At 58.4% G+C, this 22,947-nt stretch overlaps 9 protein-coding genes across 9 annotated transcripts; 3 read left to right on the top strand and 6 right to left on the bottom strand.

Annotated features, from left to right (window-relative positions):
* Nucleotides 1-1,677: 1,677 nt before the first annotated feature.
* FA10DRAFT_85178 (hypothetical protein) lies at nt 1,678-2,527 on the bottom strand. The gene has a single exon (XM_025525742.1). The coding sequence runs from the start codon at nt 2,426-2,428 to the stop codon at nt 1,895-1,897; it is 534 nt and encodes a 177-aa protein (XP_025379338.1). The 5' UTR covers nt 2,429-2,527; the 3' UTR covers nt 1,678-1,894.
* A 458-nt stretch (nt 2,528-2,985) lies between these two features.
* On the top strand, nt 2,986-6,328 carry FA10DRAFT_85180 (hypothetical protein). Its single transcript, XM_025525743.1, has 3 exons — nt 2,986-3,715; nt 3,801-3,820; nt 3,950-6,328. Exons 1-3 carry the CDS (start codon nt 3,183-3,185, stop codon nt 6,226-6,228), a joined length of 2,832 nt encoding a protein of 943 aa, XP_025379337.1. The 5' UTR covers nt 2,986-3,182; the 3' UTR covers nt 6,229-6,328.
* FA10DRAFT_265939 (hypothetical protein) lies at nt 6,308-7,966 on the bottom strand. The gene is made up of 3 exons (XM_025521275.1): nt 7,493-7,966; nt 7,376-7,422; nt 6,308-7,262 (listed from the first exon to the last, which is right to left on the bottom strand). Exons 1-3 carry the CDS (start codon nt 7,653-7,655, stop codon nt 6,429-6,431), a joined length of 1,044 nt encoding a protein of 347 aa, XP_025379336.1. The 5' UTR covers nt 7,656-7,966; the 3' UTR covers nt 6,308-6,428.
* Nucleotides 7,967-8,434: 468 nt separating this feature from the next.
* On the top strand, nt 8,435-10,283 carry FA10DRAFT_265938 (putative TRR2-thioredoxin-disulfide reductase). Its single transcript, XM_025521274.1, has 2 exons — nt 8,435-8,824; nt 8,878-10,283. The coding sequence occupies exons 1-2, from the start codon at nt 8,768-8,770 to the stop codon at nt 9,886-9,888; spliced, it is 1,068 nt and encodes a 355-aa protein (XP_025379335.1). The 5' UTR covers nt 8,435-8,767; the 3' UTR covers nt 9,889-10,283.
* Nucleotides 10,081-10,801, top strand: FA10DRAFT_84950 (hypothetical protein). The gene is made up of 2 exons (XM_025525740.1): nt 10,081-10,324; nt 10,397-10,801. The coding sequence occupies exons 1-2, from the start codon at nt 10,272-10,274 to the stop codon at nt 10,761-10,763; spliced, it is 420 nt and encodes a 139-aa protein (XP_025379334.1). The 5' UTR covers nt 10,081-10,271; the 3' UTR covers nt 10,764-10,801.
* On the bottom strand, nt 10,790-11,467 carry FA10DRAFT_229048 (hypothetical protein; the record flags this gene model as incomplete). Its single annotated transcript, XM_025518777.1, has 2 exons — nt 10,790-11,149; nt 11,219-11,467. The coding sequence occupies 2 exons, from the start codon at nt 11,465-11,467 to the stop codon at nt 10,790-10,792; spliced, it is 609 nt and encodes a 202-aa protein (XP_025379333.1).
* Nucleotides 11,468-11,804: 337 nt separating this feature from the next.
* FA10DRAFT_265935 (DUF1748-domain-containing protein) lies at nt 11,805-12,636 on the bottom strand. The gene is made up of 2 exons (XM_025521273.1): nt 12,231-12,636; nt 11,805-12,066 (listed from the first exon to the last, which is right to left on the bottom strand). Exons 1-2 carry the CDS (start codon nt 12,387-12,389, stop codon nt 12,007-12,009), a joined length of 219 nt encoding a protein of 72 aa, XP_025379332.1. The 5' UTR covers nt 12,390-12,636; the 3' UTR covers nt 11,805-12,006.
* A 30-nt stretch (nt 12,637-12,666) lies between these two features.
* On the bottom strand, nt 12,667-18,377 carry FA10DRAFT_85102 (hypothetical protein). The gene is made up of 5 exons (XM_025525741.1): nt 18,139-18,377; nt 17,820-18,035; nt 17,585-17,746; nt 16,952-17,519; nt 12,667-16,892 (listed from the first exon to the last, which is right to left on the bottom strand). Exons 1-5 carry the CDS (start codon nt 18,205-18,207, stop codon nt 12,985-12,987), a joined length of 4,923 nt encoding a protein of 1,640 aa, XP_025379331.1. The 5' UTR covers nt 18,208-18,377; the 3' UTR covers nt 12,667-12,984.
* Nucleotides 18,378-20,155: 1,778 nt separating this feature from the next.
* FA10DRAFT_265933 (TPR-like protein) lies at nt 20,156-22,768 on the bottom strand. Its single transcript, XM_025521272.1, has 3 exons — nt 22,230-22,768; nt 20,493-22,166; nt 20,156-20,420 (listed from the first exon to the last, which is right to left on the bottom strand). Exons 1-3 carry the CDS (start codon nt 22,696-22,698, stop codon nt 20,332-20,334), a joined length of 2,232 nt encoding a protein of 743 aa, XP_025379330.1. The 5' UTR covers nt 22,699-22,768; the 3' UTR covers nt 20,156-20,331.
* Nucleotides 22,769-22,947: the final 179 nt, after the last annotated feature.

Here is a 22,947-nt window from a genome sequence, read left to right as displayed (position 1 = left end):
TCTAACGCCCAGCACCCGCTACCCACCCGGCACTCGCCTTCCCCCACCCTCCAGTAAAATCGACGCCATTCATGCTCGCCTCGCTGTCCTCTCGTGCAATACCGGCTGCCGCGGCCGGTGTCGCGGGAGCCCTTAGCAGATGATCCGCTGCTCGCGTGGCCGCTCTGATTTATTTTCATGACCATATGATGGACAATCTTCAGATAACACCTATATTCGCGGTGCGAATGAATCCGACTTGCACTTTCCCATCCTGTATGTACGCTTTGCGCTGCTGCTGCAGCTCGACATTTCACGGGGGCGACAAAAGAGAGGAAAACTTTTATAAAGATACCGATCATTGCGTCAAGGGGCACTATTCGTTCTTTGCTCGATGTGCGACGGCCTGGTGTGCCTCGTCTTGCCCTCGAATGGAATGGAAGACCTGTCCGCCGGTGGCTTGTCGTGTTTCTGCATGCGTCCGAGTGGGGGCAGGAAGATAAGCGAGAAACGGTCGAAGCCCCTCGTCATCCGCTTGCTACTACTTCTTTGAGAGCGCCACGAAAATAGATTGATGAAAGCGAGTCAAGCAATGCTGAACAAGAGTGAGAGACGGAATACAAGGGCGAAAGTGAGACAGCAATATAACTTGGAGCGTTTGCAGCGCTGGCGGGATGCCCAAGTTCGCTTCTGTACCGCATGCAAGAACCCAAAAGAGTGGAGCACCACTAATCGAGGTCCATTTGTTCATAAATTGGATTAAAGGCACAGGCTATTGAAAATGTTCTTTAGAGGTACGGAGATTCGTTCGGTCCGAATGTGGACCTACACTGCTACTCTATTATTCTACACTACGCTGCGAACAACCATATGTTGCCTGAGCACGCGCACAAGATCGCGACAATTCATGTACGAGTTAATTGACCGACCTTTGCAAATTCCATAGCCAGAGCCAGGCAGTACGAGAAGCTGGAGAGGGACAAGGATGCTGGCCACCGGTGGGGATTCATCGCTTCCCCTTCGCCCTCAATTTGCGTCACGACGAGAACTCCGACCAATAAGGTTAATGAAGCGCTCATGTGGGCAAATCAATGCAAAGTGTCTTCTGCTTCACAATCGCTACAACGAGATCTCAAGTGACGAGGGCGCGCAAGAGAGCACAGACAAACGTGCACGATTCTCAGTGCGAAATTTCTCCCCCACCTGCCATCTTGAGGCACTGACGACGCAAAGCCTGAAACTGATCATGTCTCGGGCCCTGCGCCGTGCTCTCGCGACGATCCCGAGTGGGTGGGCTCATGTCAGCAAGACTGAAAGTGGGACGAAATCCCACGCCTGTCACGCTCTTGAACGAGGGGCAAGGGGGCACTTTCGCCTCCGTAGCGCCCTCTCTTAGGTCTGGGAGGACAGGAAAAAAATAAGGCCGAGAAGAAAAAGAAAAAAAAAAAAGGGCAAATCAGGCCCGGGCCACACAAGCCAGGCCCGTCGACAGGGAGAAGAAGCATTTCCCGCTTGACTTCCCTTCCAGATCTATGATTGATTGTCCTCTCTAATCGGCGACAATGTGTGGTCCACAGCATGCATGTCGCCAAAAAGGCAACGCAAAAGAAAAACAAAAGCAGAGTGCAGCTGCAGTAGCTTGAAACAGACTAGAGTAGCTCGTGTAGTGTTTTAGCAGTGTCATTGCGCGGAAAGCGTGTCGCAAAAATGCAGCAGGCACTCTTTACTACAATTACTACACGTACTACTACTGCTACTAGCTGATTGAGGGACACTACGACGGGAAAGAGGAAGATTTGCCGGGGCCTCCTCCCCCAATCTTACCTTAGCTTGCAAAAATCACATAGACACGCCCAAGTCATCACCGCGCCTCAGCACTACCATCGCATACGTCTGCCGCGGTCCAAGCACATCCTTAGCCCAGTCGACGTCTTGACGGCATCCGAAAAAGAGCCCAGCGGAGCGCGACAAATTGGCTTGACGTTTTGATCGGTCTTTCGCCTGAGTAGTAAAATAAAGCCTCGTCGTTCCCGGCCCGCTTCCCCATTTGTCGTCGCCCCCGAAGATAGGAGGACTCGCTTCTCCGACGAGGGAGACGTCTCGGTCGTTCCCAGTTGAAAAGAAGAGGGCTTTGCGGAGGCGCAGCTGAGCGTAAAGAAGCAATTATCCACAGCGGCAGCAAGAAGGGGTGAGTGAAAAGTGCAATCTTGTTCGCTGGGCGGGCCGCGGTAGCGCTTGGCAGCACATGCACACAGAAGAAGGGCACAACGAGGCACAAGCGCTGCCTTCTTCCCACTGTGTGCGCATTGCACTGTTCGTCGGCCGCGTCAATGCAGCTTCTGGGCTTTTCCCCAAGTCGTAAAGGAGCTTGAGGAGAAGGAGGGGGAGGAGGGGCGGCCTTCTTTTTGGTTGCGGGCTGTGCAGGTCCGTCTTGCCCGCGCAACGGCATGGGAGGCCAACACCGGAGCTTGTAAAGAGATCAAGGGGTGGGGCGAGTGGTCGACCGGGGCTTGAAGCTGAGGTGATTTGGGCCGGGGTTAGCTTAGACCGATGTCTCCGTTCAACGACTATCCTGGTCGGGGCATGGGAATCGGTGCCTGTTTGCAGCCGCGACGTGCGCTCAGACAATCCCACAGGCGGAGCAACGTCAAGCGAAGCTGTGCTCCTCGGTCGCCCCCCCGTAGTCCAAATTGGCGCTCCGCCGCTTCTCACCCTCGCTGTGTCTCAATCCTGCTTTCATTGGACGACGGCCGCTGTTTCTCTTCTTCTTCTTCTTCTTTTCTCCCAGTCCACTATCGAAAGCTTTCATCTAACTAACAAGTTCTTCAGTCGTTCTTCTCCACCTCCGTGGGCCGTCGCTCTTCGCCACCAATCTCTTGGCCACCGCTGCCCTCGTCGTCACAGGTCTTGTCATCACCGACGTCGTCAACGTTTCTGCGCTACAACCGTGATTCGGCTGCTCGCGTCGCTGCGACAGCACGTCCGTGCCCATCATCCCGCCCGCTACCCTCGTCGCGCACGCTCGTTCACCTCTGCCCGACCAATCTCGCGAAGAGAGGCAGTCCCTTGACATCCTGTCGACGGCCGCTGCACTGGCCTCGTCGCACTCAACGCCTTCTTCGTCTCGTCACCACGACCCTGCATCATCGTCTTCGAGAAACAGTGACTGCTACACGTCGCCCAGCTCCTCGGCCACCGGTGGCATGATGATTGGGCTCGGAGACGATGAGCGCCGCAAGCATCCTTCATCGTCGTCGCCGCCAAACACGTCGCACTCCTCGCCATACTCGAGGGAAGTCAGAGACGAAGGCGAAGATGAGGAAGCAGCACGGCCCAAACCTTCGCGTCTCGCTGTTTCGGACCTCCTGACCCCTTCTTCCTCGTCTTCCCTATCGTCGACGAGCGGCCACGAGCACCGCAAGAATGTGACAAAAGATCCTCATCACCACCGTCATCATCATCATCATCAGCACCGAAATGCAGACAACGACGAAGGTCCTTCGTCGCGACGGGGCTCGGAGCCCTCGAATGAGTCCGATTCCCCAGAGGCCAGCGCCTACAGACCTCGACCGCCCCTCACTTCCTCGCACTCGTCTAATCTAGTCGAGCAGGCAATGGTTGAGAACAAGCCGGACTCGGCTGGCAAGGAGAACCAGGAGGCCATGATTGGCGCGGACCCTGGCACGGCCTTCCAGTACACAGCCTTTCAGCAAGTCACGGAGAGTCGCGAGAACATGTGAGCAGGATCTCTTATCTCTCTCTCTCTTCACGCATCCTTGAGCATGACTTGCTGAGCCATCTATTTTATTCTCATTCATCAGCGAATACCTCATGACAATTCGTGAGCAGCCAAAGCATTCGCGGATGTGTGGCGTTGGCGAGAAAGGTGAGCGGCCATACCCTCCCTCCGTGTCTCTCATCAGTGTGCCGAGATCAGAGTGAAGAGAGCTGACTTTTCGGCCACAAACAGCCGACCGTAGGCCGATTGACCCTGCCCCGATCATCCAGCTACGGGTGATTTCGCACGATCATCCTTCGCCAAGCAAACTGGCCGAGACGGGCGGCAGCGGCAATGCAAACGGCAACAGCAGCAACGGTAGCAGTAGCGCCAGCAGCAAAAGCGACGAGGCAAACATCACGCCAGCAGGAGTCGTCGCTGCAGCTTCAGCCGAAGCGATAACCCCGCCCAAGGTCAGCGGCCGCTCCGGGTATTCCAACCGGAGCTCCGCCCCCGGCATCCGTCGCGGCGTGCCCGTCACGACTGAATGGGGCGAAGGATGGGAAGACAAGACGTGGTACCTGGAAAACCCCCACTACTTCATGTATGCCATGCTCGCCGACGCCGAGACGGACGAGGAACTCCACCTGCTCCAGGATGGCAAGACGAGGTACACGACGGGCAGCTGCGTCTCGTGCTTGTACCACCTCAAGGACATCGATGGCTCTGAGCAAGGTTTCTTCGTCTTTCCCGACCTGTCAATCCGTGTCGAGGGTCGCTACCGTCTCAAACTCTGCCTCTTTGAGACAATTGGAAACATGGTGCATCACTGCAAGTCCATCTACTCGTCGCCCTTCAATGTCTTCACGGCCAAGCGCTTTCCTGGTATGGAGGAATCGACGACTCTGTCCAAGTCCTTTGCAGACCAGGGTCTCAAGGTCCGGGTGCGCAAGAACCCAAGGGCTCGCCGTGCTCGAGCAGCAAAGAGGCCGACCGATGCCATGATGCTGAGCGACGATGATTCTGACAATGGCGGCGATGCAGGCTTGCCAAAGCGTAAACGTGTTGGCAGGGTCGGTTACCCAGCCTATTCACCAGCGACTGGTGGCCATCTGCAACACCATCTTCCACATCAGCAAGCGCCTCCTCCTCACGGTCTTCACCAGCATCACCCAGACTACTTCCAGAGTCAGCCTCGACCTTTGGCCATTCCCAAGGGAAGTCAGGGTGATTACCCGCTCTCGTCGCCCGAGGAGCGCTATCACATGCCCCGGCCGGTGGCCTCGGAGCATTACTACCATCCATCGCCGCACCATCACCCTCATCCTCAGCAACAGCACCATCATCTCCAAACTCATCACCAGCAGCAAATGCAGCAACAGCATGCCGCCATGGCGAGGCAACATCCCGGGCACGACACCGAGCAGAGCGTCTCTTCGCCGCCAGGCGCCTCTCCTTACCAGGGCCGTTCGCCTTTCGACCCAGGCCGCGCACCACCGTACTATGACGATCGGGCCTCTGCACGCGCAGGGTGGGCGGCCCAACCCAACGAAAGCGCCCGTCCAAGTCCTTTCGCCATTCCTCAGCCACCTCCCAGAACGCCTGCAACGGAGCTCATGACTCGGCGTGGACACGAGGCCGCGGCAAGCCACCCGGCAGGTGGCTACGAGGAGCAGCAGCAAAGGCGGCGCCACGCATCGGACCCCTATTTGCGCTATTCCCCTTCGTCCAATCACGCCGCCAGCGAGAGCAGCACACGTGGCGTTGTCAACGGTGGTGGCGGTCCCAACGGAGGATCCGCGTACCGTCCTGGGCTCTTGTACGCTCAACCGATAAGCAGCTTAGCAAACGACGAGCGCGGTCCTCCACCCTCACCTTCGCCCGGCGGCGGCTACCCGGAAGTATACGGTGAGCAGCAGCAACGACAACAGCAGCAGCCCGGCCGCTACGATGGGCGCCCCTCCTTGTCACCGTCGGGGGTAAGGGGCGAGACGACCTACTTGTCCCATCCACCTCCGCACGCTCCCTCCTCAGCCGTTCCTCCCGGCTCGGCGCTTCACCAGCTCGGGCCTGCTCCTGCGCAGGTATCTTCAAATGGTCGTAACATTGGTTCCGCCCGGCGATCTCCCATTGAAGAGGCTCCGCGCTTGTCCCGTCAGCAACAGCAGCAGCAGCAGCAATACGAGCAGCATTACGAGCAGCAATACGAGCAGCAATTGCAACAACAACAGCAGCAGCAGCAGCAGCAACAACAACAACAGCAGCAGCAGCAGCAACAGCAACAGCAACAGCAGCAGCATCAGCAGCAGCATCAGCAGCAATTACTACAACAGCAACAGCAACAACAGCTGCTGCACCATCAATCGCACTACGGGCAGCAGTCGGAACCACGCGGCTTCGAAGGCAGGACCTTGCCTCCTCTGTACAAGGCCATACCTCCAGCTGCGTCCGCTCCGTCGGCCCGCGGTCCCTCTCCATCTCAGCTCCGAAGGCGATCACCAGGTCCTGGCAATGGTGCCAGGATGCACTAGTTCTGCCATTATTTGGTCTTCCATCTGCGTCACCTTTTTTCGTCGACTTCGCCTTCTTCTATCTTGTTTTAGTTCACCCTGGGTTTTTCTTTCTCTTCTCTAGTTGAGCCGACTGTGTCGTTGATTTTTGTATGTAAAGAAGACGGTGACGACAGAATTGTTTGAATAACAGAAGATGCGGCACTCAAGTTATGCTACTACTATCCATCCAGGCCCCTCTTTTCTCTCTCAAAGCTGGCCTCAAACTCTTGCCTGGCCTGGTCTCGGTTATTTGAGGTGCCCTTGCCGAAAGTTGGGTCAGCGAGGTTCCCCGGACTTCCGTACCTCGATTCTCTCCCTCCTTCAGCTCGTGCTCCCGGTCCCTCTGCGCCCATATCGTAGGAACTGCCGACACCGCTGCTACCATTGCGCTGCGCCATTGACTCGCGCGCCTTCTCTTGTCGGATCCTGTCCCATGCCGACGCCTGGACGCCACGTTCGCCGCGCAGCTGAGCCCATCTCGACGATGTCTGCTGCTGCTGCTGTGACGCGCCTTGCTGCTCCAGCGGCGGCGCATGACCGTAGTCGAAAGCTCCTGGCGAGGACGGCGACGAATCTCTCTCGGAAGAGGGATAGGGCGGTGAAGAAGGATACGGCGATGCTTGCCCCTGGCTGCCATCAGCGCTGAAGCCCAGCTGCGCGCCCATTGCTCCTGCTCCTGCTCCTGCTCCTGCTCCTGCTCCTGCTCCTGCTCCTGCTCCTGCTCCTGCTCCTGTACCCACCCCTACTCCAGCCCCGGGACCACTCGTAATCGGCAACGGTGGCCGTCCGCGCCGCTGGTCGATGGCGGACTGCATGACGCTGGCGAGGTGCTTGGGGTCTTCGACGTTGCGCAGATGCTTTGTGCCCGTGAGCATGCCAAAGGGCATGATGATGATGCCGCCCGCAAAGGCGCCGAGAATCGTCATGCTCGCCTGGCCAACGAGCCCAGGCGGGCTCGGTTTGCGCCGTTGGAGGAGGAGGTAGGTGAGTGTGCCGCCGAGGAAGTACCCTGCCTGTTGGAATTCAAAAGTGAGGGTCATTAGCGAGCCGTCCGCCTCAGAGTAGGACGGGAACGAGAAGCTTGGGAAGAAGAGCCCGAAGGACGAAAGAAGGGGGGACCACTCACATAACGAGCCTTGTCCGAGGATCTTTTGACAAGTCGAATCGCTTCGGCTTATGTTGTATTGCAAGTCAGCGAAGTTAATGGGGAAAGGAGAGCAAGACCAGCGGAAAGAAGACTGACCTTCCTGAGGCGTTAATTGGCTCTGCACCGAGTTGGGAAGACCAGTTTGAGGCTTTGGAACGTCGGGCCAGCCACCTGCAGCCGACCCACCCCTCAATCCTTGGCCGGTGCTGTTTCCCTCCTGCTGCTGCTGATCGCCGTCGGCCTGCCATGCTTGAGACATGGCAAATGCTGCGTAGACACTTGATTATCGAAGAAGAACCCCACGCAGAGAGCACCAGACTTTCTGCTTTTGCAAGTGGAGCTCGGTCCACGCGCGTGCCTCGAAGCGTCCCATACTCATGAGGTTGGTCTCGCCTTTCCTACAATTCTTCGCTACGTCGGTGGAGTTCCTTTAGAGAAAGGAGCGAAGGGGTTCATGAAGCGAAGGTCAGTAAAGGGAAGTATCAGAGATACATGTTTGATGAAGCTGGAAGGCTGGGGCGGTGCCATCACATCGTTTCCGACGAGATTAAGATGCGAATTCAGACGGTGGACAGGGCCTGGACGATGCTTGCGGGCAGCAGACGATGAATTGAAGGGTCTCTCTCACTTGTCATTGCGAATGTACTGCCCATTGTGCACCTCTACAATCGCTCTCCGGAAAGTACTGACGGTGCACGTGAACTTCTTTTCGCCTGACGTCCCCTCTTTGAATGCGGTATCACTGCTCGAATGTCAAAAGCGCCACCGATGTTATCTTACTGGTGCGAGCCTCACATGAGCGAATGGCAGAAACTTGAAGTGGACACCACATTCTGGCACAGCAGTCATCATATAGGCGTAGATGACTATCAATAACGGTCTGGTCGAGCGCGGACTTCCCCCGAGAGCGGAATCGCGTGATAGCCGGTGGCCGGAATTTCGGTTCGGCGTCTGTGAATAGTCACGTGTTTCCCCGGCACTTATGACCGGGCGGCCCGCAGATTGTCACCTTCCACAGCATTCTCCTTCTCTGCAACAAACGACGACGCCCTCAAGAACCAAGAGAAGTGTTCGAGGCAAAGGGACTTCTTTCCGTCCCACCAGTTGATGCTCTCAGCTGTCCGAACTCAAATTGCAAAACAGGTCATAAGGCCCTTATCGGAATCGTCTTACACCCCTTCCAACCTCTATTGCCACACTCGCAGAGCTCCTCTTTCAAGACGGCTCTTTTCTTCCAATAGAGCGCCGTTCATCCTCTCGGCATCCGCACGTCCCAAACCCGCCACCGCATTTGCCCTGGCATCCAGCGCCGCGACAGTCGCCGCAGTCATCGCCAACTCCCGATCTATCCACGCCGAGTCTGAAGACAAAATGGCACCCTCAGCCACTTCCAATGGCGTCTCTGCGGAGCAGAAGAAGCACAAGGTGGTGAGTGATTATGATGAAAGTGTTCTTATTCATGGTGCTTATACATCTCTCAGGTCATCATCGGATCGGGCCCTGCCGGCCACACCGCGGCCATCTACCTGGCTCGTGCTGAGCTGAAGCCGGTGCTCTTCGAAGGCATGCTTGCCAACGGCCTCGCCCCCGGTGGTCAGTTGACGACGACGACGGACGTGGAGAACTTCCCCGGTTTTCCGGACGGCATTCGAGGACCAGAGATCATGGACAAGTTCCGTGCACAGTCGGAGAAGCATGGCACGCAGATCTTCACCGAGACAATCACCAAGCTGGACTTGTCGCAGCGGCCGTTCAAGTTCTGGCGCGAGGGCCAGGAGAACGAGGCGCCGGAGTTGGCAGAGACCATCATCATGGCCACGGGTGCCAGTGCGAGGAGGATGGATCTGCCTGGCGAGTCGACGTACTGGCAGAGCGGCATCAGCGCGTGTGCCGTGTGCGATGGTGCCGTGCCGATCTTCCGGAACAAGCCACTGGTTGTCATTGGTGGCGGTGACTCGGCTGCCGAAGAGGCGACATACCTGACAAAATACGGCTCCCACGTCTACGTCCTCGTCCGCCGAGAAGAGCTGCGGGCGTCCAAGATCATGGCCAAGCGGCTGCTGAACCACCCCAAAGTCACCGTCCTCTTCAACCACGTTGCCCTCGAGGCAAAGGGAGATGGCGACCTGCTCAAGGCTGTTCGTGTCAAGGACATCAAGAAGAACGAGGAGAGGGACCTCGAGGCCAACGGTCTCTTCTATGCCATCGGCCACGTCCCCGCCACCGACCTGGTCAAGGGTCAGGTCGAGTGTGATGCCGACGGTTACATTGTCACCACGCCAGGTACTGCCATGACGAGCGTCAAAGGCGTCTTTGCCGCCGGTGACGTGCAGGACAAGAAGTACAGACAGGCCGTGACGTCGGCTGGTACGGGCTGCATTGCCGCGCTCGAGGCGGAGAGATTATTGGCAGAGGAGGAAGAAGCCGACATGGCTGACATTGTCGAGGCCAACCGATATGGGGAGCCCAACACGGCCAAGGCCAAGGCTTAGGCTTAATAGAGCATCTAGAATTCTCTTCTCTAGTCTTGTTCAATCGCTTCTCCGGGGACTGTCCTTACCAACGATTCATGCCAATATCATATCAATCTTTCTGATCGCGTCTTGTCTGGCGTTGTTTTATTGATGAACGCCGTGGCGGACAAGGAGAGGGCGTCGAGGACGTGGAATTCTCTCGCCAATCTAACTCTTGCGCCGAGCCTCAGCCGCTCTTCAAGCCCAACCGCGATCAAGTGCCTTGAGAGACCCTTGTCTCCCTCCTCTCATCTCTCCATCTCAAAGAAACTTTCGCAGGCAGGCCTGGAACTCTCCTTCTCTTATTCTCACTCGCAGTCTAGGCCACAAGGGCCTATATCCAGCGGACCACGACGGGTAGCATGAAAAAGGCCGTTTTTGCGCTGCTTCTTGCTTTTGTCTGCCTCGTAATTTCGTGAGTGCATTCGGCTTCCCCGACCTAACGGTATTGCCCTTCTGGGGTCGACTCACAACAGCATCCTTGCAGCCAAGTGAATGGAAGACCGATTACGGAAGTCGAAAAGATAAGGGTCATTGATACTTGCCAGAGGAAGAGCCGGTTCAAGCCAGGTGGAGTCGTACCCACTGCGAAGCGCAAGCGCAAGAACGGATACGGCGTCGACTGGGTCTGGTGGACACAGGGTAGCACATGCTATAAGGATCCCCATCCTCTTCCCCGGCGTGATCTCGCGTCTGTCGAGGGGCGTAGCACGGAAGGCGACGGGATGGGATTAGTGGCGAGGGAGACCGTGGTGAGTCTTGCTATTGGCACAACAGATTCGACTGCAGGCGCTAAGCCCTTCCCAAACGTGAACAGGATCCTGGAGCGCATCGATTGGCTGACTGATGAATAGATTAAGAGGGCTGTTGTAATCTAACATCATGAGACATCTTTCGACGGAGGCGGTTTGGCGTGCTTGTCCGAATGGCCTAGACTCTGACCAGGGGCAACATGGTCTCTGACGATCTGCTTGAGCTCCTTGAGCTCGGGGAACGCACCCTTGACCTTGCGATCCCAGAGCAGCGTCGGCGCCGCTGAGTTGCGGTAGAGCCAGACGCGAAAGCGGCCTGCGGTCTGCTTTGCCGTCTGCGGAAGCAGCATGATGCCTTCGATGTGTGCTCCTCCCGAGGCCTTTGAGGGCGCGACACTTTGCGAATCATCGTGTGGCTTTTGAAAAGTGAGAAAGAGCTCCGTCTGGACCCAGGTCGCGCGATGGAGCCATCGGCATCGATCACAGAACTGCCGCGAGCAGGCCTGGTCAGCTCTTGTCTCATCAGTCGTGCGTGAAAGACCTGCGTGCGTCCTCACCTCAATCACGATAGTAGGATCCGGAAGCGGGCCTCGAAGAGGTGCGGTAAACGTCTCTGGTTTCATCGGGTCTTCCTCCTCGGCCACACATTGGCCCGTCTCGCAGTCTTGCGCCGTCCGTGACGCTGCTGCTGCTGCCGCCGGTGCTTGTCTGTACGCATCAGCCGCGGCCTGGTTCGGGTCCTGGCCTCCCGCATTCTGCTGCCCTGACGCTGTTGTCTGCTCCTGAGCCGTCAACTCTGGCTTCATCGCCACCGCAATTCCTGCATTCATCTTCTCTACGTCGTGTAATTGGGCTGCTCTTTGCAACCTAAAAACATTGTGGAGGGGGCTTATCGCCATCGCCGCGCCTCACGTGGTTACGCATGATGCTGCTTGTTGAGCCTTACTTCGACTTCGTCTCATGGCGTGAGAGAATGGCCTTTGCCGACTCCGCCCCGGCTTCAAGCGGAATTGAAGGGATGGGCATCAAAAGAAACGCATACAGTCAGTCACGTAAAGGCCCAGGGATGTGCTAATCATCTCTCGGTTTTGGTGGCGAGGGAATGACCCCTATCAAGCCTCTCTCCTTGGACCTGATCTCAAGCCTGTGGTGGATCGCACTCTTCATTGCTCGTACAAATACACACACACTGATCGGCGTCCGGTATCAAAACGAGGATTCCCGAGCAGGGATCGCTACTGTGATTCAGTCGCGCCATAGGCGCGTCGCCAAGTCCCGCGTGACTGGTGCCACACGCTTGGTTTCTGGGCGCATCCAGCCTTTCGCCGGTGAGCGTTGAGGCCTCTCATCGGATGCGCTCAAAGTAGTTGGAACGACCGAGGACGACGACAGAGAGGTCCATGAGCTGAAGCGACGTGAGGCGGTCAGTGATGGCGCTCTACTTTCACATACGATACCGCTGGCGCAAGGCTCGCCCAACGAGCCAGCCGGCGCTCTCGACAAGCATATGACGATACACAGGCCAGGACAGGCGAGACAAAGACAAGAGAGCACGGAAGAAGCACTCACCCATTCGCCAGTCTCGAGATAGACGCGGAGCAGGTTGCGCACATCCTTGTTGGGCACCTTGCGAATAGCCGGCGTTAGGCCCGTGCTCCGCTTGATGCCGCTCAGCGCAACGCTGATCAGGACGGCATCGACCATGAGGTGAAAGAAGCGTCCAAACATCCTCGGCAAGTGTTCGTTACCGCCCTCAAGAATCAAAAGGGTCGTTGTCGGGAAACGATCTGAACACGATCTTGGTGGTTCTTTCCGCTCCTGGCCTTCCTACTCGGCGGGTCGATAGCAGCGGGTCTGGAGCAAACGCAACGATGTTGATGCAGCTAGCTTCCGATCTGACTCGAATATAGAAAAGAGCCCAGTGAATGTAATCGCGATGTCCTGTATCACCAGTCGCAAGGAAGTAGGAGGAGAGGTAGGTGGTGGTGGTGTGGTGGTGAGTTAAACGGCCCGCCCGCACGACGCGCCTAATTATGTTGATTTGGCCTTTCGGTCTCAGCGCATTGGCCACCAAGTCGCGCCGTGGACGCCTGCCCCTGCTTCAATTGCAGCACGCTGTCCTGGCAGCAGCAGTGATTCATCTCCCATCTCATGAATTGACAGGTGATTAAATTAAACAATAAAGGCCATCAAGTCCAGGGCATTTCCAGCCCAGAAAGCAGAGGCGTTGGCAGCACAGGCAACAGGAAGAATTCGCCTTGGGAAATCAGGCGTGGACGAAAGCAGCAGTAATAAGAAAAGGAAACAAGCGTCGTCAAGTGATTTACAGCACCTTTTTGGTGGCGTAGAAGTCGTCCCTGCCTGCGTCGCTCGCCGTCAGCCAGATGTGGCCACTCCGCTTCTCGGGCGCGTCTTCAGGCAAGGCCTCCCACTCTGGGCTATCCTCTACGTCTGTACCTTCGACGAATCTCTTCCATGCCTCTTCGTAGCCTCTCTCCAGCGCACGAGTCCATCCACGCGTGTCAAAGAGCGGGTTCTTGTCGCGTGTGAGGAAGAGCATCTTGCGGAGCTCCGAGAGCTCGCCATGGCCACGCCGCGTCGTTGCACCCGGTGGACCCTGCGGCTCGCCCTGATGGACAAGCTCGACCGAGTCCCTGCCCAGATCCTCCGCTGCAGTGCTCTTGGACGAAACCGCAGCTGCCTGACCCACGTTGGCGGGCGCCATCGCAGAGTGTCTGTCAGCGTCGAGATTCGCAGTCCCCTGAGACTGCTGGCCTTGTGGCTGCTGGGCAGAATGCGGCTGTGCCGAGCTGCTCGCGGCGTTGAACTTGAACGCCTCAGCTGTGATCTTGCCGAGCGCTTGGACTGGCTCCAGTGCCCTGCCTTGCCCGTCGACATAGGTGTAGGCGAGTCCACTGGCGAGCTCGACGGCTCGTTCCTCGTAGGCTTGCTCACTGTCGACGATCAGCCTCTCGCCCAGGCCAGTGGCATTGACGATGCTTGCCGCGACCCTGCTAGCCATCTTGTAACGGTGTTTGGGCCACGTCAGGACAGGTGTGCCGCTCCAGAGGATGTCGGCGCTCGTCGTGTGTGCGTTGCACTCGAGCGAGTCCAAGAACAGGTCTGCGATTCTGCCACGATGGATGTGGACCCCTTTAGGCGCAACCTCGGTAAAGATGACCCTCGAAGCCACCTCTTCACCCGCCCACTCCTTGGCCGACCGGAGGACATGCGCTTCGCCCGCTGCCGGGAACCGCAAGAGCCACAGGATGGACCTCGGTACGCGCTTGAGGATCCTGAGCCAGAGCTTGAACAGCTCCGGCTCAAACTTGTACAGCTGGTTGAAGTCGCTGAAAATGACAAAGTCGTCGGGCAGGTTCGGCCAGAGCTCCTTCCTGGCCTTCCATCGACGCTCTTCCTCCTCGGCCCACGCCTCCTCATCTGACATCTCGCCTGGCTTGATGAGGTGACCGTCGATCGCACGGCGCTCCTGCGGCTCCCGGAAGCCCTGAGCATGATCGTTGACAAAGTACGAGTGGGGCATGTAGATGAAGCGCTCAGTATAGACCCACTCGTCACCGGGCTCCTCTGGGTCCAGATCGCCGCCAAAGTCCGTCGGACGGGGCAACGTGTGCTGGAACCGTCGTTTGGCTCTCCACTGGTCAACGCTCGTCTGGTCTGGTGGACACACAATGGGATCTGCCACGATCCAGTCGGTCCATCCGGAGGCCATGCCGCCTGCGAAGCCCATGAACTCCATCTGGACGGGGCAGGGTCGCGCGGCAAACACTTCGTTCTTGGCACCCTTGGTATAGCCGTTGAGGTTCATAAGGATGTGGATGCCGTCTTCCAAGATGCGATTGATGATCGCTTGGTTCGTCCACGTCGAAACATCGACAAAGTGCTGCGCCTCGGATTCAATCTTTTGCCGATAGGGGCTCTGGTCCGACGCCGTCGTCGCATACAGAAACACGTCAAAGCGGCTGAGGTCGTGAAAGCCAAAGACGGATTGCATCAGATGGGCCAAGGGGTGGTTGTTGAAGTCCGAAGACACATAGCCGACACGCAGCTTGGGCGAGGGCGGAGGTGGTGGTGGGTACACGTGGGCCGGCAGCCACATCTGTGTGAGCGTCGTTTGCGAGATGCGCAGGGCGTTCCTGTGCGAGATGAGGCGAATGTGCCTCGGGGGAATCTTGAGCGTGAAGGTGTGGAAGGGGAGCACGGTGGGCACGGTAGGGGTGACGAGGCACGAGGGTATGGGCACCCTCGGGTAAAGTCTGACGTCCTCGGACGTTGGATCGATCGGCATAGACGACTGATTGTGTTGCTGCTGCTGCTGCTGTCGAATCATATTTCCAAAGCGGTCCAAGTACCACCTCCTCTGACTTCGGCGAAGGAGTCGCTCGATGAGTCGGATGACGAACGAACCCTCGTTGATCTTGAGCGTCTGCCGATCGAGAGTTTGGTAAAACGTCTGGAAGCGTCGGATCAGGCTGTCAACCGTTGAAGGCCTCGTGTCGCCCGTGGCAGCAGCCACGAGCTTTGCCCAATCGAAAGGGGTCCCTTCGGCAGCCAGCGTACCTGCACCGTAGTGGGTGCCGTCGTCAAGCTGCCGCTGGACCAGATCCTTGACGTCAGACATCCATCCAGACCAACCGGCCTCCTTGTCCGGGTACACCTCCCTCCAGTCGCACACAGCCAGGAGCGAGTTGACGAGGCCGCAGAGTGCCTCGGGAAAGCGAGGATTGACCTGGACGGCTCTGCGGTAGTACTGGATCGCGTCGTGCTGCCTTCCTTGGTCCTTGATCGCATTGCCAAGATTCGCCAGGGCCACATCAAAGTTGGGACTGTACTCGACGGCCTTTTCGTACATTTGAATCGCCTCGTTGAGCTTGCCAAGGTCCTTGAAGAGCGAGCCGAGGTTCGTGTAAAGGTGGGGATGCTTGCGGTCCAGGTTGAGACCGTGGGTGTAGTACTGCATCGCCAGCGCTTGGCCATTGACGGTCTGGCGCTGTCCGTTGGGCGCTGCGACCTGGGAGATGAGCGGGAGCGAAGAGAGTAGGATACCGACATTGTTCGCCGTTGACGCAGAAGGGTTGAGCGAGATGGAGAGGTAGTAGAGCGGAAACATCAACGAGAGCGACGGAGGAATACCCCCGAGCGTCAGGGGGCCGCCCTGGGTCCCACTGGCAGCCGCAGGGGCTACTGCCGTCGCGTCCTGATAGAGCTTGGCCAGAGTGAGAAGAATGGTGCTCGTGGTCTGCGAAGCCTGCTGAAATCCAACGGGGCTCTTGGCTCCTTGAAGGTGCGCGTTGAGAGCCAGAGCAGGCAGTTGCCCTTCTGTCTCGGCAAAGAGAATTTCTCTTAGCCTGATTGCTAGCTCAGGAAGCAGCATGAGCGTAGGCAGCTGCCCTTTGCCAATGCGCAAGAGGAACTTTACGATGATGTCGCCCGAGTCGCGAACGAGCCGAAGGAGGCCGCCAGAGCTGAGAGTAGCGTACTTGCCACTTGCCATTGCCTGGAGGTGCGTTGGGTCTCGCACGTCTAGACCAATGGCCCGGGCGACCTCTGCGACGAGCGTCGTTGGATCAGTACCCGGGAGCGTTGTCTTCATCGTCAGGATGGCGGCAACGTAAGTGGCAACGACCAGGTCCTTGAGGCTGTAGGCACTCTGCTCCGACGACGAAAGCGAGATCTCGATTGCCTTTTGATACTCTCTGGCCGCTGGCACGGAGCCATTGTTGGTCAAAACGTACTTGAGGTTGCCCTTTGCATAAAAGAGATTCTGCAGTCTCCATGCCTGCGAAACGGGAAGGTGGGAGGGTATGCATACAGGGTGGTCGCCTCCTCCCGCCACCTTCCTCGGCCGGCTTTCATCGCTGTCGCCACCCGAGCTTTCATCTTTGGCGGCCATGACGTGAGCCTCGACAAAGTCGCACAACTTGAGCGCCTCCTGGAACCGCGGCTCGCCCATCTGCGGCTGCTCGCTGGACCGCTGCATGTTTGACTCGGGCAAGAGGCCCTGCTCGACCGCGCGCTCGTTGGCCACCCTCTGCTCGTGGGACAGCGGCATCTGCTGCGGTGAGCTGAGGACGCCGAGAAGATTCTCATAGGCATCCCAGTAGCCAGGCCGGAGCCGGATAGCGCGCCACCACCAGCTCTCGGCCTCGTTCCACCGGTTGAGAGCTCGCAGAGTGGTGCCAATGTTGCTCATGCTCTCGACGTATTTGGCTGCGCAGTTTGTCTCTTGTCAGTCCCCAAAGAGCACCTGTCACAGTATACACACTCACGATCGAGCTTGAGAATCTCGTTGTTGTACATGAGACTGGCGGCGAGGTCACCTGCGCTGTAGTAGGCGCAGCTCAGGAGGAGGAGCGTGGGCTTGTGCTTGGGGTGCAGGTCCCGCAGCGTGTGGAGCAGTGGCAACAGCGTCGGGTGCAGCTTCACCTTCGTCTTTGTTTGCGTCTGCGCTGCACCCTCCCCTCCAGCAGCAGCCTCGCCTTCAGAAGCCTGGACGGTCTCGGTGGTGCTTCCTGTAGAGTAGAGTCCGTGGGCGTACTGAAGCATCTGATCACGCAGCTCCGGCGAGCTGACGTCGAGGCCCGATGTGGTGGAGACAGTCGAGAGGAGCACGGCCGGATCCTGTGCAGCGACTGGTGCAACCTGCTGCTGCTGCTGCTGCTGCTGCTCTTGCTGCATCGTCGCAGCAGCCTTTTGGGTGACCTCAGAAGCCGAACGTTGGCTCCATTGCTGTTGCTGCTGTTGCTGCTGCGATGATCCTGGCACTTGGTGAGACGAGTTGAAGGCCTCCTTGTGGAGCTCGTTGTAGTAGCCCTCGGCAAATGCAGTGAGCTGGCTCTGTACGGTCAGGATAAAGGGGCATTAGCATGAGAGGAGAATTCAGCGGCAGGCGCGCTGCTCACCTGGTAGTGACGGGCGACGTCTGGCGGGAAGAAGGACTGCTGCGGGGCGCCGCCGTCTTCAATGACTTGAGCGCCATTGGATGCCTGAAGAACGACGTTGGCCTGCCTCTGCTGAAGTTGCTCGCGTGCCTCGGCCTGCTTCTGCGGTCCCTCGAGGCCGGCCTATGGTGGGCGCAAATGAGGTAGAATCAGCAGGGAGTCAAAGCATGAGAAAAAGGGTCTGCGCCTGGCTCACCCATGCTCGGAGAAGGCCGGCAATGTGCTCCTGCTCCATCGAAGTGAGTACCCGATGATGGCTCGCTGCTACCGGTGCTGCAGCCCCGCCAAAGGACTGAGCCTGTCCTGAAACGCTGCCCGTGGGATCCTTGGCCAGCGAAGCGGTTTCATGGCTTCCCGAGCCGCTGGCAGTGGTGAGTGCGACGGTGGCCACTGCCGCTGCCGAAGCTAGGATCTGCCGAAATGAAGTTTCTCGACAAGGTCAGTGAAGAGATGCGAAAGAGGGACCAGAGCCCCGAACGGCGAGGAGCTCTTCACTCCTCTGGCTGGTAGCTCACCTGATACTCGTCGGGCGCCAAGCGGTACCTGGAGCGTCGGGGATGGACATCGAGTTGGACGCGTTGCATTCAGGAAGGAGGGGAGGAAGGGACGACAAATGTCAGTACTGTCCCGAAAGAGATTGGAAAACGACGCTCGAGGATGGGAAGAGGGGGGATGCCGTCCTGCCACTTGCTGGCTTCGTCGCCAGCAAGGAGCAAGTCAGGAAAGGGGAGCGGCGTGTGTACGACGACGTCCGCTGAGATGATGACGTGACATCGTCCGAGAATGAGAACCCAGCCCCACTCGGTCTGTCGGTCTGTTCGTCTCTCTGCCTGCCTGCCTGCAACTGCTGATGCTGCTACCACTGCCCCCCCCCCCTCGCATTCAAGTCCAGCATAGTCCGAACCAAGGGCGTACACAAAGCTACTCACACGGGCTGAAACGCGGCGCCAGCCCCGCCCGCACTCGTATTTCCACGTCGGGTCCACATGGGCGTAAAAGTGGCCCGCATGGCCTCGGGAGCACCGTCGAAGTCAGGTGGGAGCATGGCCAGAGAAGCAGACGGCATCACTGGCATCGACAGAGACAGGGCAGAAGCAAAGCCCTCAGACTCGTCAGCATTCATTCCTCTGATAGAGATGACCGAAAGAGATCGAGATCGAGATCTGACTTGTCACTCACGGGGCATACTAGGCACGCCCTGAAATGGATTGGCAGCATCGTAGCGTCCACCGACGCCTCCATCGCCTGCGCTGGGAGCGGTACCATTGACAGCAGCACTGGCAGCAGCATGCTTGACGCCGAGAGCCTGCTGCACGTATTCGGAGGCGGCAACCCTCGTCGCAATGTCGCCCACGGCCATCTTTGCCGCCGACCGAGGCGATTCCGGCACCGTCGAGAGGTGGTGGTGGTGGTGGTGGTGGTGGTGCTGTTCTTGACTGTGCTGTCGCTGCTTGGAGGAAGAGGAAGAGGAGGACGAGGAGGAGGTGGGAAGGGAAGAAGAAGCAGTTGTAGGATACAGTGAAAACGCCGATGCCGATTGTGCTGAGAGTGAGGGAGAGAGGATGGAAGCTGAGGACGACGAAGAAAAGGCAAGGGAGAGGGGCGCAGCAGAGGCTTCGGCCGCAGCGACGGCATGGGCCTGGCCCAGCAACGCCTTGCTTACGCTCTGCGCCGACGTCTGGGCGAGGGCATTGGCGGCCATGAGAAGAGTAGCCGCCGATGATGCCGACGCTGGAGCTGCACCTGCAGCAGCAGCTGCTGCAGGTGGAGCGTCTGATTCATCGACGCTTCTGCCCCTTTCAACTCCTCCGTTTCCTCCGCTATTGCCTCCGCCGCCCGCGCCTGCGACGCCCCGAAGTCCAGTGGACGCGGGCGGCGGCGGCGGCGCCCCTTTTTGCTCTCTTGGCAACGCACCACGACTTCCCGACGCGCTGTTGCTCGTCATGGCTGGTGCGAATGCGAGTGCATAGGCAGGTGCGAAAACGAATGCGAATGCGAATGCGGCCAGCCGACTTGCTTGCGGAGTGATCTCATCCAGGTCCGATCCTCCATTCGCGTGAGAGTCTGAGTCCTGCGTTCTCCGTTCCGCTCTTGAACCCGCCTCTTGAACCCGCCTCTTGAATCCAAACAAACGAAAAGAGACAAAAGAGCAGAGGCGAGGTCGGCACTAAAAGGGATCCTGCCCCTCCGTCGTCGCCGTCGTTGTTGGTCGGGGGATCGTCTGGTGCCCTCGTCGGAGTCGTCCAGGGGATATATATACGAGCCACGGCGCGCACCTCTTCGCTCAGAGGGATGGGAGGGGGAAAGGACGGGCGCGCAGTTGGTTTGAAGCAGCCAACACACTCGGAATCAACTTAGGAGATATTTTACACTTCGCTTGCCTTGCGTTCTTCTCGCGAGCAGCAAGAAACTGTCAAAAGTGGAGGAAGATTTGGTTCAGCGCCAAAGCAGCCTGAAACAGCGCGTGTTGTGGGCCGGCTCTCGGGCGACAGCGCGCCCGCCAAGCAAAATCACATCTTTCCTCTCTTGTTGAAGCGGACTTTCTTCTCTGATTTCTGTATCATCGCATCATGATTGGAGTTAGGCACAGGCGTAGTGAGGGAGAAAAGGGCAAAGACTTGAGTGCTTGTTTGTGTGTTTAGTGCCATCGGATCAGTCCATCCTCGTCGTATGCTATGAATAGCGGCCTGGGCTGCTCCTGCTCCTGCTCAAAATTCAAAGCCTTGAGCTCGAAACTGAGACAGGTCTGCTCCGACATGAGCGTGCTGTGCCAGATCCATTCGATCCATGCAAAGGACTGTTGCAGGCAAAGGCAGGGCCCAAGGAGTCAGCAAGGAGAATAGAATCAAAGACAACGGAGCGGACTCACAGATTCGCCTCAGCGTGCTCCAGAGGTTGGAACTCTCCTGTGCCTCGGCCAAGGGCGGCACGCGCACGTCTCCAGGGCCGACATCGGGGGGAACATCGGGCAATGCATGCGTCTGCTGAAGCGACAGGGCGGCCAGAAGGTGTTCGGCTGCCTCATGATGGGCACCCAGGTTGAGGCAAGAGACGCTGAGATTGTAGATTGCCCTCGTAAACGTCGGTCGCAGCTCCAATGCCTTGTGATACGCCTCGATGGCTTCCTCCGGCTTGCCGCCGTTGGCAAGCGTCGCGCCGAGCCTGTTCCAGAGGAGGAAATCGTTTGGCCTGGCCTGAAGTGCGGTCTCGAAGCAGTCCTTTGCCTGGTCGTACGAGCTGTTGGAGTAGAAGAGTACGCCGAGACCAACCTGGACTTCTGGGTCGATGCGACCGCTGGAGTTACCCTCCCGCGCAGCCTGGAGAAACAGCGAAGTGACACGGTTAAGCGATGCCCATGGGTTCGTCGTGCCATCGCCCGAGACTGTGCCCTCGATGGGATCTTTGGGACCGGAGATAGAAGCAGGCAGTGGCGCTGGTTTGATGTGGGGGTAGGCCCGCTGCATATAGCGCTCCAGCGTGGAGTGTGCCGCAGCATCGTACCCTTCGTTGGTGTAGGCAATGGCAAGCGACATGTACGCCTCCAGATTGCCTTCGTCGAGCCTGATGGCCTCTTCCAGAGCTCGAATTGCTTGCGTCTCCCGCTCGTTCATCGCTTGAGCCTCGCCGAGGCGACGCCAGGCTTCGCTCTTGTGCCTCATCTGGGCATCAACTTCATTCGATTCGCCTCCTGTGCCACCGGCGACGTCGCGCTGTGTGGCCACTTCGAACAGCAATGCAGCATCGGCGAGACTGCCACCGCTGGAAAGCAACCGCAGGCCCTCACTCAAGGGGTCCTCGTGGCTTACAAAGGGATTCCGGTTGTCGAAGCGGTAGCTGCCCAGACGAGGATAGCCATCAGCGCTGATCGTACCGAAGCCGTCGAGGAGAGCGTCTTCAGTACCGTCGAGCCCGGCCGTCTCTCCTCGGGCTGCTTCCCCGAATCCGATGCCACCTCCAGGGTGCATATACATTTCATCTTGCATCCGGTTGCGGGCATCGCTGAGCTCCTTTTCCCAGTTGGCCAGGTCTGGATCGGGCGCGTTGCCGGCATTCATGCTCTTCCACAGCTCCTCAAAGCGCGTTTGGGCTTCATTGCCATCGGCCTGCACATCTCGCTCCAGAGCATCGAGTGCTTCGCGGACCTTGCGATCCTGCTCCGCCTCTGACGGCAGCTGGTCTTCGTCATCCTCCTTTGCCTTGCCCTTGCCCTTGCCCTTGTCCGTACTCGTCGCCGTCTCACCATCCTTGCCGGCTTGGTCGAGCTTGGCAAATTGCTCCTCCCACTTTGCGTCGTCGAGCTCGACGATTTGGCCATTGCCCTGCTGCTGTTGCTGCTGGGTCCTACTCTGGCTCAGCTGAGGGGATGCACGGTTGTACATGCCCATGCCGCCCATGCTCGACATGCCACCGTAGCCCATGCCCATGGAGCCTCCCATACCATAGCGAGGAGCGAAAGTCGAGGCACCGCCACTGCCGCCGCCCGAACCCGACGTCGTGGAGCTCTGGGGCTGGTAGTTGGGAAACTGCTGCCGCCACGCTTGGGCTAAGGGCGCACACACGTTTGTGAGCTTCGCCGGCCAGCCAAAAGAGGATCAACTCCACTCACCCTGACCATCGCCTCCTCGGGCAAATGCGGCTTCCATTTCACCCGGATTAGGTCCACCGCCTCCAACGCCCATCTGTCGAAGCATCTCGGGTGAGAATGGCTGCGGTCCGGAACCAGGCGCACCTCGGCGCTGCATTTCGTCGGCCCAGCCAGCACCAGCACCGGGGCCACCAGCGCCACCCATCCTGTTCATCTCGGCCTTCATCTGTTCGAAGTCGTATGCACCTGGCTGAAACTGCGGACCGCCCTGCTGCTGCTGCTGGCGGAAGAAGGCTTCTGCTTCGGGTCCGCTTCCGGGTCCCATGGGGCCCTGCTGTCGCATCGACGAGCTCGAAGGCCCAGCTGGGCCGGCCTGCGTCCGGTCGCCCTGCTGCAGAGAGCGGTCGCCGCTCGTGTGCTTGAGAAACTGCGACAGGGCATTGTTGCCCGTCGAGCACTCTGCTCCAGACATCATCGCCTGGAACGACATGGTCTCTAGCTGTCGGGTTGGTTTGTGTGGGGAGAAAGGAGAAGCAGCAGCGAGCAAGCGAGGAACACTGGGGAATCCTTTTTCAGCGAAGAGCGCAAGCGGGGATAAGTCTCCAAAGTGGCAAACGCGTGGCCCGGCGACATCGGCGCGAGGCTGAGCCGACCTCGAAAATGACAAAAGCCGCTCGAGTGACTGAAACAGTCTGTCATGCACGCTCTGTTACCAGTGTTGGATTCGTCGCAGCGTCGT

The sequence above is a fragment of the Acaromyces ingoldii genome (genome assembly GCF_003144295.1).
Source record: "Acaromyces ingoldii strain MCA 4198 unplaced genomic scaffold FA10scaffold_2, whole genome shotgun sequence".
Lineage (NCBI taxonomy): Eukaryota > Fungi > Basidiomycota > Exobasidiomycetes > Exobasidiales > Cryptobasidiaceae > Acaromyces > Acaromyces ingoldii.
Note: the sequence above shows the minus strand (reverse complement) of the source record. Positions and strands in the feature narration are given on the sequence as shown.

Excerpts from the sequence above, each read along its gene's own strand:
- FA10DRAFT_85178 (XM_025525742.1), bottom strand. The coding sequence starts at position 2,428 with ATGCCGTTGCGCGGGCAAGACGGACCTGCACAGCCCGCAACCAAAAAG.
- FA10DRAFT_265933 (XM_025521272.1), bottom strand. The coding sequence starts at position 22,698 with ATGTCGTTCCAGGCGATGATGTCTGGAGCAGAGTGCTCGACGGGCAAC. Across the intron at positions 22,167-22,229 it reads CCGAGGAGGCGATGGTCAGG|CCCAAGCGTGGCGGCAGCAG; the intron begins GTGAGTGGAGTT and ends GTGCGCCCTTAG. Across the intron at positions 20,421-20,492 it reads GAGCACGCTGAGGCGAATCT|TCCTTTGCATGGATCGAATG; the intron begins GTGAGTCCGCTC and ends TGCCTGCAACAG.
- FA10DRAFT_265939 (XM_025521275.1), bottom strand. The coding sequence starts at position 7,655 with ATGTCTCAAGCATGGCAGGCCGACGGCGATCAGCAGCAGCAGGAGGGA. Across the intron at positions 7,423-7,492 it reads CCAATTAACGCCTCAGGAAG|CCGAAGCGATTCGACTTGTC; the intron begins GTCAGTCTTCTT and ends ATACAACATAAG. Across the intron at positions 7,263-7,375 it reads CCTCGGACAAGGCTCGTTAT|GCAGGGTACTTCCTCGGCGG; the intron begins GTGAGTGGTCCC and ends GAATTCCAACAG.
- FA10DRAFT_85102 (XM_025525741.1), bottom strand. The coding sequence starts at position 18,207 with ATGCAACGCGTCCAACTCGATGTCCATCCCCGACGCTCCAGGTACCGC. Across the intron at positions 17,747-17,819 it reads CCGGCCTTCTCCGAGCATGG|GCCGGCCTCGAGGGACCGCA; the intron begins GTGAGCCAGGCG and ends CGCCCACCATAG. Across the intron at positions 16,893-16,951 it reads CGAGATTCTCAAGCTCGATC|CCAAATACGTCGAGAGCATG; the intron begins GTGAGTGTGTAT and ends CAAACTGCGCAG.
- FA10DRAFT_265935 (XM_025521273.1), bottom strand. The coding sequence starts at position 12,389 with ATGTTTGGACGCTTCTTTCACCTCATGGTCGATGCCGTCCTGATCAGC. Across the intron at positions 12,067-12,230 it reads ATCTCGAGACTGGCGAATGG|CTCATGGACCTCTCTGTCGT; the intron begins GTGAGTGCTTCT and ends ACGTCGCTTCAG.
- FA10DRAFT_84950 (XM_025525740.1), top strand. The coding sequence starts at position 10,272 with ATGAAAAAGGCCGTTTTTGCGCTGCTTCTTGCTTTTGTCTGCCTCGTA. Across the intron at positions 10,325-10,396 it reads TTTGTCTGCCTCGTAATTTC|CCAAGTGAATGGAAGACCGA; the intron begins GTGAGTGCATTC and ends GCATCCTTGCAG.
- FA10DRAFT_265938 (XM_025521274.1), top strand. The coding sequence starts at position 8,768 with ATGGCACCCTCAGCCACTTCCAATGGCGTCTCTGCGGAGCAGAAGAAG. Across the intron at positions 8,825-8,877 it reads AGCAGAAGAAGCACAAGGTG|GTCATCATCGGATCGGGCCC; the intron begins GTGAGTGATTAT and ends TACATCTCTCAG.
- FA10DRAFT_85180 (XM_025525743.1), top strand. The coding sequence starts at position 3,183 with ATGATGATTGGGCTCGGAGACGATGAGCGCCGCAAGCATCCTTCATCG. Across the intron at positions 3,716-3,800 it reads ACGGAGAGTCGCGAGAACAT|CGAATACCTCATGACAATTC; the intron begins GTGAGCAGGATC and ends CTCATTCATCAG. Across the intron at positions 3,821-3,949 it reads CGAATACCTCATGACAATTC|CCGACCGTAGGCCGATTGAC; the intron begins GTGAGCAGCCAA and ends GGCCACAAACAG.